The sequence below is a fragment of the Erinaceus europaeus genome, chromosome 10 (assembly GCF_950295315.1).
Source record: "Erinaceus europaeus chromosome 10, mEriEur2.1, whole genome shotgun sequence".
Classification (NCBI taxonomy): Eukaryota; Metazoa; Chordata; class Mammalia; order Eulipotyphla; family Erinaceidae; genus Erinaceus; species Erinaceus europaeus.
This window is the reverse complement of record NC_080171.1, coordinates 26,782,106-26,798,794: the sequence shown is the minus strand read 5'-3', so window position 1 is coordinate 26,798,794 and position 16,689 is coordinate 26,782,106. Positions and strand designations below refer to the sequence as shown.

The 16,689-nt window shown below is 50.4% G+C and overlaps 1 protein-coding gene across 5 annotated transcripts in view; it reads right to left on the bottom strand.

Moving 5' to 3' along the window:
• VAV2 (vav guanine nucleotide exchange factor 2) overlaps positions 1–16,689 on the bottom strand; it is a 162,353-nt gene that overhangs the window by 36,731 nt on the left and 108,933 nt on the right. For 3 of the 5 annotated variants that reach the window (XR_009551985.1, XM_060199347.1, XM_060199346.1), the window contains exons 5-6: positions 2,714–2,816; positions 282–296 (exon numbers count right to left, since the gene is read on the bottom strand). Coding sequence is in view for 4 of the 5 variants with exons in the window: in XM_060199347.1 (XP_060055330.1) it covers positions 282–296; positions 2,714–2,816 (118 nt within the window). In the remaining variant the exon portion in view is untranslated. The remainder of the gene's footprint in view (positions 1–281; positions 297–2,713; positions 2,817–16,689) is intronic. The other 2 variants (XM_007521432.3, XM_007521433.3) reach the window with 1 other exon arrangement.

Genomic DNA, 16,689 nt, shown 5'->3' with positions numbered 1-16,689 from the left:
CTGGGCATGTCCCCCACAAGCCAGGAGAGTGAAGGCGGGACACACACAGCGACCGTGACCCCAGCTCTCCCCAGTCTCCTTCACCTTCAGGGTTTTACGGGCCCACCTGAGGGCCCATGAGCCCCCAGCACTGGAAAAAATGTAGCCGCCAGCAGCCTCTCCCTGAGGGTAGGACCCAAGCTTGTCAGAGATGTCTGAGACTGTTTCCTATCCCCAAAGAAGAGCAAAGCTGTGGTGCTGGAGGAACTAACCCCTGCCCTCCACTGCCCCTGTGCACTCACCTGCATGTATCTAATCTGAAAGCATGGAGAAAGAAATGACAGGCAGGACGGTTAGTGGTGGCTTGTTCCCAGCTATGTTTGGAGAGATGAGGGACGCATATTCACACTGAGCCAGCAGCTCCAGAAAGCAGAGCCAGCCTTGCTCTGCCCACCTGTGGGCCCGGCCCGGGGTAGGGACAGCTCCGAGCAGAGCTTGTTCCACTGTCCCCCTGGGCTCACAATGACACCTGTCAGCCTCTGAGTTTATCTTCTTCTGGAAAAACCTCCATCACTGTTACCTTCCACAGAACCTGTTCAGATAGCAGTGAGGTGACCGGGAGGAGATAAAAGCAGCTGCTTGTCTTAGAGAAGCAGTGAGCACAGCCCCAAGTGTCAGGACAGCGAGTGCGCAAGTCTGTTCCCGGCACCCACCCTCTATATGAGCTTCAGGACCAGGGACAGCAGCGGCTCAGGGAAGCCAGGCCGACTGGAGGTTACTCAGAGCTTGTGAGGCTGCTCCAGACAAGCCTGAACTGCTATACCTTGTACCTTGGTTTACCCAGAAGGGACATGTTGCTATCAAATGCGGGCTGGCCAGGCTTCCAGCAACACCAGTGTCCAGGGAACTCCGGTGGTAACCAGGCAATGGCCTGGCCTTCGAGCCCCCAATGGGCAGCCAGAGAAAATCTGGGAGTAGAGCTGCCCGACTGGAAGCTGCCCTGGAGAAGTGGGTGCAGGGAGGGCACAAAACTGGCCGCAGGTCTGGGGTTATCCTACAAAGCCAGACTGGATTATGATCGGGAATCAATCCCACCCTCAGACTCTTGGTGCAAAACAGAAAAGCCCACTCCTCAGAGTAGAGTTTGGGGTCTGTGGCATCCCCACAGCTCTTGGATCAGAGCTGGCAGGCGCCATGGGGCGGAGAAAGGCCCTTCTGGCAAGCCTGCCAGGATCTGCCTCCCCAGCTTCTGTCCCACTGCCACCAGCTGGCTTCTTCCACACTAAAGGAATCCCTGAAACTGGCTTTTGGAGCCAAAGCAAATGAAATTACAGGCCTCTGCTCATCAGCACAGGGCATCTCGGCCATCCCCAAGAGCTCGAGGGTTCAAGGCGCTGTGGTGTTCCCACCCCACCAGGTCCCCAGCTCCCCAGCTCCCAAGCCTGGCCCCAGAGGCCCCGCCCCTCCCCTCTGCACACAGCAGCTGTTGGCAATAATGGGCGCTGCAGTTAACTGCGTCCAAGATGATTAGCACCACTGGCTCAGAAAGAAACTACCTCCCCTCAGAAAAGACGCCCAGCTGGCTAATTGAACTAGGGCTGGTCTCCACAGTACCCACAATTCCATACAAAGGAATTGCTAAAGGCCTGCCATAAGAAAGACTATTCTGAGGATTCCTGAGTAGGATTAGAACCCTGAACACCCAACAGAGGAGAACTGACTGGGGGGTGGGGGGTTTCTCAAAGGAAATGGAATCATAGCATTATCTCCGGAGAACAGGGAGACTGCAGGGAATAGAGAGGGGGTGCGAGGGGAAGATCTCCAAGGATGTGCGCTGGATGAACCCCAGGGGGGGGCTAGGAAGGGCTGGGGTGCAGCCTTGGGAAGCCCCTGCATCAAACAACTGCCCCTTGATGTCCCAAGCCTTAGAGTCAGCTCAGAGTTTTAAAAGAAAAGGCCAGGGGCTGGGAGATAGCTCACCAGGCCGAATGCACACTTTACCATGTGTGAGAGCCTAGCTTCAAGCCCCTGGCATCACATGCAAGAACCAGGTATCCCAACGGGGGAGAACTCATGAAGGGTGAACCAGTACTGGGGTGTCTGCTTCTCCCTCTCTATCTGAGCTTAAATATGTCTCTGTGAAATTAAAAGGGAGCTGGAGGGCCTAGACAGCGGCACACCCGATCAGGCACACACATTACTATGTGCAAGGGCCTGGGTTTCAGTCCCCTGTCCCCACCTGCAGGGGGGAAGCTTCACAAACAGTGAAGTAGTGCTGCAGGTCTGTCTCTCTCTCTCTCCCCTCTCTCAATCTCTTGCTGTCCTATATAATTTTTTTAAGAAATATTTTTATAATATTTATTTTCCCCTTTTGTTGCCCTTGTTTTTTTAAATTATTGTCATTGTTGTTATTGATCTCGTCGTTGTTAAGATTGGACAGAGAGAAATGGAGAGAGGAGGGGAAGACAGAGAGGGGGAGAGAAAGAGAGACACATGCAGATCTGCTTCACTGCCTGTGAAGCGACTCCCCTACAGGTGGGGAGCCAGGGGGCTCGAACCGGGATCCTTATGCCGGTCCTTGCGCTTTGCGCCACATGCCCTTAACCTGCTGCGCTACCGCCCAACTCCCCCTATATAATTTTTTTAAAGGCGGTGCAGGGGGTGGGGGTAGAGGGCTCCGGGTAGCTCCACAAGGTCACAGCCCACAGGCTCGGGGAGTAGAGAGAGCACTCACCATGGGCTGCTGGACCTCCACCTTGATGATGTCCTCATACACATCGTCCCCTTCATCCTCGCAGGGGACACAGTCATAGATGTCCTCCCCCAGGTCATGCTCACTGCGTGAGAGGGAAGCGGGTTACAGGGCATGGGAGGTCTGGTCCCCCAAAACCATGCTGGGGAGGGGCAGGATGTCATTCCCTCCACCGCCACCCCGTACTCCTCCCCCAGACCTCAGTCTCCTGCTCTGCAGGATGGGCTAGAGCACCCCGCCAACCCCAGCTGTGTGTGAGTTTGACTAGGGTCACCCCCCGGCTGTGCTTGCTGTACTTTTAGAAAGAACTGCGGTGATGAAACCACAGCTTCTTCAGCCCTTTAATTAAGGGTGTGGCCAGGCACTAGAACCCGGGTCCTCTTCTCCAGGCCAGTTCACAAAGTGCCTGATTCTGAGACATGCACTCCTCTCCTGGTTCTGCCTGGGATCCAGGGCCCCAACCTGGGGCTCCCCCAGCCCTTGCAGATATGCTGGTAAGGAGGGACCACTTCTGCCTTCCCAAAAGAGCACCAAGGAACTGTCTGATCATGCCTCAGTTTTTCTGAGTTACTCCCCTACCCCGCAGGGCAGAGGTGGAGAGACACTGCATCCAAGAAGCCTTCCAGGATCTCCCACCACATCTGCAACCCAGGTCTGCTCTGTTGCAAGATGCATCTTCCCCCTCGATGCACCTCTAGCTGTGCTAGCAATGCCTGTGGGTGAGTCAGCTCTCCCCAGGTGAAGCCCAACTTGTTTGTGTATCACTGCCAGGGCTTCACCTCTCCAGGCTTACTTTTTTCACACAGAAAGACACACACAGGGTCTGGGAAGTGGTGCTTTCAGCTGAGCTATACACTACCATGCCTGAGGACCAAGGTTTGAGCCCTCTCCCCACCTACAGAAGGGGAGCTTCATGAGCAGTGAAGCAAGTCTGCAGGTATGTCTCTCTCTTCTCTCTATCTCCTCCTTCCCTCTCAATTTCTCTCTGTCCTATCAAATAAAATAGGGAGGGAAAAAAAGTAAAAAAAAAAAAAAAAAAAAAAGCCACTAGGAGTCATAGTGCTAATACCAAGCCCCAGTGATAAACCTGGTGGCAATTTTAAAAGAGAAACACACACACACAAACCACTGCAGCCCTAAGGCTCCCCCCTCCCAGTGCTGTGGGTGGGGGAGGGGAAAGGATGGCATCTGGGGATTTGAACCTGGGTCATATGCATGGCAAAGCAGGCTCCCTCCCAGGTGAGGCTATCTCATTGGCCTAAAACCCAACTTTTTTTTTCAATTTTTTAAAAAATATTATTTATTTTCCCTTTCGTTGCCCTTGTTGTTTTTATTGTTGTTGTAGTTATTGTTGTTGATGTCGTCGTTATTGGATAGGACAGAGAGAAATGGAGAGAGGAGGGGAAGACAGAGAGGGGGAGAGAAAAAGAGACACCTGCAGACCTGTTTCACCACCTGTGAAGCAACTCCCCTGCAGGTGGGGAGATGAGAGCTCCAACCAGGATCCTTCCGCTGGTCCTTGCACTTTGCGCCACGTGTCCTTAACCCACTGTGCTACCGCTTGACTCCCAAAACCCAACTTCTTAATCCCTCCTGGTCCACACACCTGAGACCAAAAGGATGCAGCAAGCAGTGTTTCAGGGGATCTGTCAGTGAGCCCACGCACACAGGGACACACCCCCGTGGGGTGCTTCTCTGCACCAGTACATGGGCTGCTTCTAAGCTGTGGTTACTGTGGTTACTGTGAACACAAGATGCTCCTTCCATTTCCATCAGGGTATTCTGCTATCCTGATGCCAATACCTTTCTGTCTGGGGTCATTTTCAAGAAGGTCTTGAAATCCGGCAGTGTAAATCATCTGCTTCAGCCAATTCTGAAGACTGTGCAGGTTATTTTGAAGTACTTTTTATTTCCATGTAAACTTGACAATGGTCTTGTCAAATAAAAAAAAAAAACCTGCTGGGATCGATCGATTTAGTTGAAAAAGATGAACATCTTAATACTGTCATCTTCTATTCTGTGAACATAGTGTTTGTTTACTTCGGTCCTTTTTAAAAAATTCATCTCAGTAACATGTTATTTTATAATGGAAGTTTAGGAATCCTAAATTCCTAAGTTTGGGACCACATTAAAAAAAAATAATTCTGCTGCACTCATTATCCTTTTGGGATTCCAATTATACATAAGGTAATGCCCCCCACCACTCCCCACCCCCGTCGCTGGTCTAACTACTCATTTTCTGAATCTTCTTCTCTGTCATTTAAGGTGTCTAACTTGCATCAAACCATCTTCGAATCAGAAGCTCTTTCCGTGGCCATCTGCAGCCTCCCGTTACGCTGATCTAGTGACTGTTTATTTCAGTTAGCGTGTGCTTCAGTTTTTACACTTTCCACTTGGCCCTGTTTCATACTGTCTGATTCTCCTCTGAGCTTCCCATCTGCTCCTTCACTTGGCATGTGTTTTCCTGCCAGCCACTGACCATCTTTACAAAAAGCTGCTAATTGTAACATCTGAGTCACCTCCAGGTTGGTTTCTAGCAATGACTACTCTCTTGAGCATGACTCTTGCTCCTGCTTCTTTGCAAGCTTGATGATTGTCCATGGGATACTTGGAAGGGTCTATTCTAGGCTCTGGATCCTGCAACTTCGGAAGAGCGATATGCCTCTAATCAACAGCTGATGTGGTTGGTGGGACTTGAATTCCAAACTGTCTTCTCTGCTGTGGGTTGTGGGCAGCACCAAGGTGGCGACTGTGTTCCGATCCCAGCAGTAGCACTGTTGTTTTTGTTTGTTTGTTTGTTTTTCCTTTGCTACAAACTACAGGTGTTTCCTGTGTGTGAGAGGCTGCACAGTCAGCCAAGGATGTAAGTGGATGCTGGGGGCTTCTGTTCTCTCTTCCAATATTTTCTGCCTAACTTCTGGCTGCCCTGCCAGTCCCCAAGTCCACCACCGCCCCTCACCACACACACACACACACACACACACACACACACACACACACTTCATTTCCTTCTTTTTTAAATGGCATCCTTACTTTCTTAAAAAAATATTTATTTATTCATTCCCTTTTGTTGCCCTTGTTGTTTTATTGGTGTAGTAGTTATTGTTGGTGTTATTGATGTCATTGTTGTTGGATAGGACAGAGAAATGGAGAAATGGAGAGAGGGGAGAGAAAGATAGACACCTGCAGGCCTGCTTCACTGCCTGTGAAGCGACTCCCCTGCAGGTGAGGAACCGGGGGCTCGAACCGGGATCCTTATGCCGGTCCTTGTACTTTGCGCCACCTGCGCTTAACCCGCTGTGCTACCGCCCGACTCCCCATTTCCTTTTTTTAAAAAAATAGAAACAGAAAGGCTATGAGGGCCAGACTTGAACCTGGGTCATGCACATGGCAAGTAGTGCACAGTGAGCTATTTCTTTCCCAGCACCTCAACCCATTGAGAGTTAGGCTTTCTGCACAGAGGGGAAAATACCCTCAGGCAAAAAGCCAAACAGGCAAAAATACCTCATTCTCAACCACAGCAAGCATCCCTCGAAGAACAACCCTGGTTTCTCTAGGAAAGAGTAATTAATGATTCATCCTCCCTGATTCTATTCTCACAGAAGGGGCCACAGGAGGGAGACACAGAAAGTTCTGGAACATGATGGCAGAGAAGGACCTAGTGGGGGTTGTAATGTTATGTGGAAATGTTATACATGTACAAACTCTTGCATTTTACTGTTGACTATAAACCATTAATCCTCCAATCAAGAAATAAAGAAAAGAAAGCACATCCCAGGAAGCTGCCCCATCACCTGTCCACCCAGGTTTTCGGCTTTCTCTTCTCTCTCAAAATCAACCAAGACAAGGCGTGTGCCTTCCTATGGAGTCATTCACACACACCACCTCCTGTTCATATTATCTGTGTCACTCTTTCTCCTGCAAAGGGTCCGCCGAACACTGAGGAAGTGAACGGTCAGTATGAGTGCCCGGTGTCTGCCCTCCTCACAGCCCTAACTAGGCTCACGAGAGTCCTCAAATCCCCACTTCCTCATGTACAGCATTTTTCCTGGTGAAAACATACCCATTCCTACCATTACTGAATCAGGTCAGTGAGCACTGAGAAACCTGGATTTAAGCACCCCATTTGAAATTATAAAACAGGAGCCTGAAATGTCCCCTTCATGCATGTTCCACATTATGAGATGGGGAAATTAAAGAATAAAGCGAGTCTTTTCTTTCTTTCTTTCCCCCTCTCTCTCTCTTTCTTTTTTCAATTAAAAAGCCAAAATTATAGGGGCCAGGTGGTAGTGTGGCGGGCTAAGTGCACATGGTGCAAAGCAGAAGGACCAGCATAAGGATCCTGGTTCGAGCCCCCGGCTCCCCACCTGAAGGAAGGCACTTCACAAGCGGTGAAACTGGTCTGCAGGTGTCTATCTTTCTCTCCCCCTCTGTCTTCCCCTCCTCTCTCCATTTCTCTCTGTCCTATCCAACAACAGCAATACCAACAATAACAGTAGCAACAATAAGGGCAACAAAAATGGGAAAAATGGCCTCCAGGAGCAGTGGATATGTAGTGCAGGCACCAAGCCCCAGAGACAACCTGGAGGCAAAAAAAGAAAAAAAAAAAAAAAAAAAGCCAAAATTATGAAAGTGGAAATAAACAGACTTGCTGCACTTGGCAATTAAGAGAGGAAGACCATTGCATTTGACTGGTTTAACCAACATTTACCCTTTTGTTATTGATTTTGTTGCCACCAAGACTTAAGCACTCTGCGATAACTTTTTCAGATAGAAAGAGACAAAGAGACATGTGGGGGAGTGATGACACAGCACTGAAGCTCCTCTAGTGTGGCGGGGACTGGGCTGGAACCTGAGTCACTCACACGGAAAAGCAGGTGCATTAGCCAAGAGTCTATCTTGTCCACCCACAAAGTTTATCCGAAGACCAATTCTGTGCCAGTCAACTGACTGGACCTGGAGACATGGCAGGGACATCTATGTGGGTGACAAGCACTGGTTCCCACGAGTCCTCTGGCCTTGGCCAGTAATGGCAGGACAGCCCCACATCCCCATGCTTCCCAGCTCAGGTGTTACCTCCATACGTGACTTTCCTGAGCAGGATGGGAGATAGACAAGCAGCCCTGGGCACCTGCTCAAGCAGATCAGCTGGTGTCGCACGCAGCTGAGCCTCTGACAGCTGGGAGGAGCAAGAGGAGGGGCAGATGTGGTGTGGGGCTGGGGGGCAAAGGGCTGACCAGGAGGTCCTCGCATGCCTGGAGGGTCCTGGGGCACAGTAACCAAGAGGTGGGCCCAACTGTGGACCATCCTGAGCTGTTTCTCAGGTGATAACAGCCTGGCAAGTGTCTAATGACAGCCTGGCCCCACAACCCCACTTCTCACCCCAAGACCCTGTAAAACACACAGCTTCTGTGTTCTGCAGGTATCTGCAGATGCCACATACTTGGCAACTAAGATTCACAGAAAAGCTCTACAGCCCCGTCTCCAGAGTCACAGGGGTGCCCACAGAGCTGGATCACAGGGAAGTGAGGGTGGACACCCGCCTCAGACCAGGCAGGGACATGAGAGTCTCTCCAGTTGACGAGAATCCAGAGCCCTCACCAGTGACACCCTTGTCATTTCTAACTGTCACTCTGGACAAGCTGAGTCTCAGTTTTCCCCTCTGCAAAGTGACCCCAACAACCCCTTTGTGGGGCAGGAGGGCCAAGCAGCAGCAGCCATGCCCCTCACCCCAAGATGAGAGGATCTGTCAGTATTTATTTCGATTATTTATTTATTTATTTTTATTTTCCCTTTTGTTGCCCTTGTTTTTTATTGTTGTAGTTATTACTGTTGTTGTTATTGATGTTGTAGTTATTAGATAGGACAGAGAGAAATGGAGAGAGGAGGGGAAGACAGAGAGGGGGAGAGAAAGACAGACACCTGCAGACCTGCTTCACTGCCTGTGAAGCGACTCCCCTGCAGGTGGGGAGCCGGGGGCTGGAACCGGGATCCTTACGCCAGTCCTTGTGCTTTGCGCCACGTGCGCTTAACCTTGTGCTACTGCCCAATTCCCCAGATGCTATTTCACAGAAGACCCTGGACTCCACACACAGAGGCTGCCATCATAAAATTGGACAGAAATTCTGGAAAGTTCTGGCTATCTCATGTGTCCTAGTCTTCTGTCCACTGTCCAGCAGTGTCTCCGCCAGAGGAGCCTGAGGAACCCGGGAGTGCGATGCACTTCGGATGGAGAGACCACAGCTGGACATGGCATGGCAGCTGTCACTCTGCAGTAGTACCCCTGCTGTCAGAAACAGAGGCACCTCTGCCCAGCCCATCATCCCGGTGGGCAGCTGCACAAACAGACGCTCAACCCCCACCGTTCTTTCTTTCTTTTTTTTTTTTTTTTTGCCTCCAGGGTTATTGCTGGGGCTCAGTGCCTGCACCATGAATCCACTGCTCCTGGAGGCCATTTTTCCCCCTCTTGTTGCTCTTGTTGTTGTACCCTTGTTGTGGTTATTATTGTTGTTGATGATGTCATTTGTTGTTGGATAGGACAGAGAGAAATGGAGAGAGAAGGGGAAGACAGAGAGGGGGAGAGAAAGAGAGACACCTGCAGACCTGCTTCACCGCCTGTGAAACGACTCTCCTGCAGGTGGGGAGCCAGGGGTTCGAACTGGGATCCCTACACCGGTCCTTGTGCTTGGCGCCGCATGCGCTTAACCCGCTGTGCTACCGCCCAACCCCCCGCCCCACCACCACCGTTATTTCAACACTCCTCCTAACCTCCTCACCTCCCCACAGCATCACCTCCTGCCTGATTGTGTTACAGCTGCTCAAAGGGGAAGCTCTGCCTCTGCTCTCAAGGAAGTCAGCAAATGAGCCTTTCTGCTTGGGGAAGCCCGTGTTTAGGGGGACCTGAGATACCTCCACAGGCCAGCCTGGAGCTGCGAGCTGCGAGCTGGGCACCACCCATCCTTAACTGGGTCCCAGGAAACTGAGTCTGCCTAGCTTGCTCATCCCGCTAGTGGCTGCAGAGGCAAGGGTTTCCAGAGACTCAGAGAAGACAGCTGTGGGATAGACAGACAGACACACGGACGGAAAGATTGAGGACTGCCCTACAGGAAGCCATACAAATGGCACAGAGGCCCCGAGACAATGTCAGATGTCCACAGGGAACCAAGCACACCTCACCATCCTCTGGGAATGGGTGCTCCCTGCCATCCCCTTATTTTCCTGAATTATGTCTGAGCAGAAGTCTCACCACCAGGTGGGTGACAAGGGCACTGGGGTGCCAACCCCAATTCTGTGCTATGAAGAGCTTCATGACCTCAGACCCTCATCCTTCCTTCCTTTCTGTTTTGCTTTTTTTTTGGTTAAGGTCTGAGCTTTCGTGTTTCCCCCTGCAAAATGGAGCTCTCCTTGGTGCCATCCCTGGGCTTCTGTGTAATGCCAGAGCTTAAACCCAGGGCCTCATATAAGGTAAGCTCTAGGTTCTACTGGTTGAGCTACATCATGGCCTTACTCAGTGTTAAATTTTTAAGAATTTCCAAACTGGTCCCCTTTGTAAAAGCAGCCCTTGTAAAAACAAAAAAAAGCAGCCCTTTGGGGGCAAACCTAGGACGTACCCTACTCAGACCCTCTGGGCCCTGTCTAGACTCCACCCATGACATCCTCCACCACCAAGGCTCAGCCGTCTGTGCAGCACTAACCTTGCACATGAGGTGGCTTGAATGTAGTGACTCATGACTGGGAGGTGGGTGGGTTAAAGACTCAGTTAAAGACTCAGATTTATTCTCCGTCCCTGTAGTTGATGATTTACGCTTGCAATAACTGCAGTCATGAGGCACTCATTGGATTCGGGAGGCCCATGCTTAATGCCACGGAATAATATTATGGGTAGGTTAGAGGGAAGAGGGATGGGCACAGGTGCTCCTGGGAAAAGGCAAAGCACCGACTCTTCATTCCCTGCCAACAGGAGTCGGGCAGGGCGAGGGTGATCTCAGTCCTCCCAGCAACAGCCTTATACTCGCCCTCTCCCCCCGCCCAGCTCACTCCACAAGGAGTTCAACTTCCTATAGCAGCAATGACTCGGAAACTCTGCCTTCTGTTTTATGCACCTTAAAGAATTATCTTGATGATGCTAACATGACACATTTAAGGCTGGGGAGTCATTTTATGATGCCATAAAGCATGCAGTGCTCCACTTACAGATAAATTACACTCCCCACCGCGTCGTGATCACATCTGCATGTGCCTGGGAGCAGCTTCTGCTCTCAGAGGAGAGCCCAGTCCCCAAGCCGCGGCTCCCTTGAGCTTAGAGGAGGCTCTGGGACAGGACCAACTTGAGCCACCTAGGCAGCAGAGGACACTTGGAAGCAATGTGAAGGTCTCCTGGCAAAGCTGAGGCCCAGGATCTTCCTGGGGGCCGGGAGGCAGCAAGCTTCCAGAATTCTGACTTCTGGCTAGCACCACATGGAGCTGCAGATAGTGCCCTGCTTCTGCCTCCTCTGATACAGAAGCCCCGGGTCCCACAGGCTGCTCTTACCTCATCCCCATTTCTTCCTGCTCAAGCTCATAGGTACTGGAGCCTGCCAAGCTTTTTCCAAGCAGATTCCTATGTGGGGTCTGAGACAAGGCTCCAAGACCAGCACCTGCTTTATATGATGAGTGCAACCCAGATCTGAAGCCCACAGCACAGGGGGGAAGCCTCAGTGCTGTGATATCTGGAAGGCAGCTATGCTCACACTATCCCACCAACGCTCCCTCCATGCTATGAATCTGTCTGTCTCTACCTGGCATCCACTTGGCCTCACTCTGGGCACCCTGAGAATGTCCCTCCTGCATGTTTTTCTGTGTATCTACCTGCCTCCCTGCCCTGGCACCAAAACCCAGGGCCACCCAGCCAGGTCCTGCCCCGGCCATGCAGATGGGGGAAGAAGCCATCCTGCATGTCACCAGGCCCTGAGGCTCACTCCACAGGCAATCGGGGGCTGTCCCCCATCCACAGAAGAGACAGCCCCACCCATGCTCCAACATGCTGGCACATGTAGATTGGGTCAGAATGTGGGTGGACTGGGGCAAATACATCCCGGCAGTTGGAGAAGTGGCTCGGTGGGAGAGCACAGGACCGGTATGTGTGAGGTCCCATGTGCCATAGCGATGTTCTAGTTCTCTCTCATTCAAACAAATGAACGGATGCCCTTCTAAAACAGTTCCTCAGGGCTGGGCAGTGGCATACCCGACTGAGCACTCATGTTGCCGTGCAGAAGGATCCAGGTTTAAACCCTGGGTCCCTACATGCAGGTGTCCCTCTCTTTTCTCTTTCTCATTATCTCCCTCTCAGTCTCTCTCTGTCCTGTCAAATAATAAAAAAGAATGGAAGAAAGACAGAGATTCTGTTCCACCTGTTTGCTTTCCTTTTATTTTTTCTAGATCCAGGATCTCATGGGCATGCTACTTGTATCATACTACTCCAGGGCTGCATTTTCATTGAGAGAGAGGGAGGGAGAGGGAGAGGGAGAGGGAGAGGGAGAGGGAGAGGGAGAGGGAGAGTGAGAGGGAGAGGGAGAGGGAGATGGGGAAACACGTAGAGAAGGAAAGACACCACAATACAAGAGCTTCTCTGGTAACACAGCAGTCATTCCTGTACGACACATAGGACAAGATACATGTCTTTCCCAGTGAGCTATTTCTCTGGCCCTTCTTTTTTATTCTAGCTTCCTTTTTAAAATTTTTAGATAGAGGCAGAGGGGCAGAGATAATGAAAGAGACCACAGCACCAAAGTTTCCTTCAACACAGCAAGGGCTGGGTTCGAACCTAGGTTGCATGTGTGGCAAAGTGAGCTATTTCCCCAGATGCCAGCCCCCCTACATGCCCCCTTTATAATGTGCTGCTTTGTAGGTGAAAGGGGGCAGTGGCTCATAGGTATGGGAAAGAGCACCTTCTCATAGGTGCTTCCGAGAGGGCCTCTCATGTCTCTCCTCCAGATCTCTCTCCCTCTCTCTCTCTCTCTCTCTCTCTCTCTCTCCCTCTCTCTCTCTCATCGCATTGCCTTGAACTGTGCCATAGCAGAGGGAGGGAAAGTGCTGAAGGAGGTGCCTGATCTCCTTTAAATTTGCAGCACCCCAACCTGAGCTGACCCAGTGCTGAGCAGCCCGTCATCAGGAACAAATGCTGGAAGGGAAGAATAAAGTGAGTGGCATCAGCACTCCTGGGAGGCCCTTGTTGGTGCCCCAAACAACAAAAAGTGGCCCACACATGGTGAGCCAGTGCTGGACCTGTCTTAGCCTTGTACAGCTGCTCAGCATCTGAGGGTGGGAGTTGGAGTGGCTTAGGGGGACTCGGGAGATAAGTGACATCCCCTCTAACTCCTGACAAGAGCTAAAAGCAGTTTCCGTCCCAAGCACCCCTCCTTGTCTCCCTGTTCCAAGGCTGCCACCCCTGCTCCAGCCTTGGAGATCCCCCTCCCCCGAACCCCCTTCTGTCTCCCAGCGAGACCAGGTAAGAAGCAGTGTGTCTGCAGGTACCTTGTAAATTGTCATAATGGCTAAATATCAGCCCCAAGTCCATGGAGACAGGCTGCTTGGAAATTCTGCCTTTCAAGGGAAGGAGAGGGAAAGGAGGCATGAAACATTTATTCAGCCAGAGCCACTGGGACCAAACCGCAAGTTAAAGACTCAGATTCATTCCCCGTCCCTGTAGTTGATGATTTACATTTGCAATAACTGCAGTCATAAGGAACTCATTGGATTCGGCAGGCCCACGCTTAATGCCACGGAATAATATTATGAAACCGCAGCAGTACAGGGCTGCAAGTCCCTGGGAATTTCTCCATGCACATGGGGTTGAGACAGAGGCCAGACTCTGTGTTCAGGTTCAATTAGTCAAGTGCACCAGAATGGGGCTGGGGGGAAGAGGGGAAATGAGCACCCAGGCTCACTACCTAACACACACCCCCCTCAAAATCTGCAAGAGTTATTTGTCCTGGGAATCACTGGGAACGAGAAGACGTACAGGGGTGGCACAAAGAGGAACCTCCCCATTGACACCAAGGATGATCTGGTGCCAGTCCTGAAATATGTGAGGCTGGGTGCCCCCTTCCTGCTAGACCAGTGTGTTTTCTGAGGGGGTGTTTCTAGGGTCATAGACAGACACCCCTTGGGTTAATGACACAGACGGGAGCTCCCAAATTTAAGTGGTGGGGATTTAGGGAGACAAGGAGTCAAACGGAGCTCTTCCACTTAATAGTTCCCTCTCTGGGCCTCAGTTTTCCTATCTGTAAAATGGGGACAACTGCAAAATAGATACGCCCCACACACAGGGAGACCAGGGGTCGGGGGGTGCAGATGACTGAGGGCAGAGGGGGAGCTGGGTGGGCTGGGGTGGGCTGGGTCCCTCCCTCCAGCAGAGCTTTCTGACTTGTCTTCCCTTCCACCAGGGTGGGGTGAGTAGCCCCTCACTCAGGAGACCCTTCATGTGGGTGCAGATCCTTCTGGGATTTTCTAAGCTCCTCACAGGTTCCTGGGGCGAGCGGGCAGTGGGATCCAGGTAAGGAGCTCCAGGTCCAGGCTATGAATCACATGGCCTTCAAGTGTCATTCTCCCCTTCAGGGTGCTCTGCAGTATCTCACCAACACTGACTCACTCCAGTGTCCCATTCCTGGTTGGCAGTGGGGTAACTCCCAGGCCCCGGGCCACTGAGTTTGAGAAGCTGGGTTGTCATATATCAGACAAGAGGCTAATAGCCAAATTATGTAAAGAGCTCACCAAACTCGGCAACAAGAAAACAAATGACCCCCATCCAAAAATGGGGAGAGGATATGAACAGAATATTCACCACAGAAGAGATCCAAAAGGCCGAGAAACACACGTGAAAATGCTCCAAGCCATTGATGGTCAGAGAAATGTAAACAAAGACAATGAGATACCACTTCACTCCTATGAGAATGTCAGACATCAGAAAAGGTAGCAGCAACAAATACAGGAGAGGTTGTGGGGTCAGTGCTGGTGGGAATGTAAATTGGTCCAACCCATCTGGAGAGCAGTCTGGAGAACCCTCGGAAGGCTAGAAATAGACCTACCCTATGACCCTGCAATTCCTCTCCTAAGGAACCCAACACACCCATCCAAAAAGATTTGTGTACACATATGTTCACAGCAGCATAATTTGTAATAGCCAAAACCTGGGAGCAACCCAGGTGTCCTACAACAGATGAGTAAGTAGCTGAGTAAGTAAGTGGTCTATATACACAATGGAATACTACTCAGCTATTAAAAATGGTGGATTCACCTTCTTTACCCTATCTTGGAGGGAGCTTGAAGAAATCATATTGAGATTAAGTCAGAAACAAAAGGATGAATATGGGATGATCTCACTCATAGACAGAAGTTGAAAAACAAGATCAGAAGGGAAAACACTAAGCAGAACTTGAACTGGAGTTGGTGTACTGCACCAAGTAAAAGGCTCTGGTGGGGAGGGAGGGTTCAGATCCTGGAACATGATGGCAGAGGAGGACGTAGTGGGGGTTATATTGTTATGTGGAAGTGTTATACATGTACAAACTATTGTATTTTACTGTTAATTATAAACTATTAATCCCCCAGTAAGGAAATTTTAAAAAAGAAGAAGAAGCTGGGCTTCTTCTGGGGGAATGGGCTAGGGTGGGGGAAGATAGCATAATGGTTCTACAAAAGACTTGCATGCTTTGAGACTCTGAAGTCACAGGTTCAATCCCCAGCACCACCCTAAGCCAAAGATGAGCAGTGCTCTGAGAAAAAGGAGGAGGAGGAGGAGGAGGAAGAAGTATGCTGCTCTTAACAGGGGCCAGACTGTATTGGGGGGGGGGGGTTGCCAGAGAGCTACTCCTTCATATCATAGGAAGCATTGGGGTTGGAAGAAATAGGTAAATGGAGGCAAAGGCACAAACATAAAGAATTCCTGGGGTTTCCATATGTGTGTAGCTAAGAATACTCAGCTGCATAACTGAAAACTGCTAAAAATAAGAACACACAAAACAGTGAGTTCTCTTTAAAAATATCATTACAAGAAATAAGACGTGTCCTATACAGGTGATGGTTTCACAATATGTGCAACTCGCCAGTCGTTATGCCTGACACCAAAACTAGCAGCAGGCTGTGTGTGTCCATCACAGAACCAAGGTCTGGATCCCCAAATGAGGGTTCTGCAAAGACACACCTGCCAGGTTCCTGACTCTGAGGCAGGTGTGAGGGTGTCTGTGAGCAGGACCCCAGCAGTGTCCATTCAGCAGGTCAGCTTATTATTCCTACTGTTGTCTATTTTTTGTTTGCTTGTTTTTCTTCAGAGATTTATATATGGGCAGGAGAGATAGCTCACCAGTAGGGTGCATGCCTTGCCATGCAGGAGACCCAGGGTTGAGTCCTGGCACCCCATGTGACTGAATGACACTGGAGGAAGCTCCCAGAGCTATGGTGTTTCTCCCACTCTCTGTGTGTCTAACTGAATACAAAATAAAATTATAAAAAAGGTTTTTAGAAAAAAGGTCCAAGAGTGGTGAAATAGCACCTGTGCAACTTGGTTCTCCAAACAAATAAAACACACACACACACACACACATATACACATACACACACATACATACACACACATACACACACACTAATACACACACACTCACACACATACACACTCATACACACACACACTCATACACACACTCACACACACACTCATACACACACACTCACACACACACACACACACACACTCATAGGGAAAGAAGAGAAAAGACCAAGGAACCACTCTGACACATGTAGTACTGGGTATTGAACCTGGGGCCACAAGCTTGCAAGCCCTGCACCATACCCACTGAGCCACCTCCCGAGCTGTTTCTTTCCTTTGTCTGTACCATAAGATGAAGGGACAGGGATAAGACGAGTTTTCCCAGAAGAACTGTGCCATGTATGTGGGCATAAAGGCTTGTCAGCTATCTAAA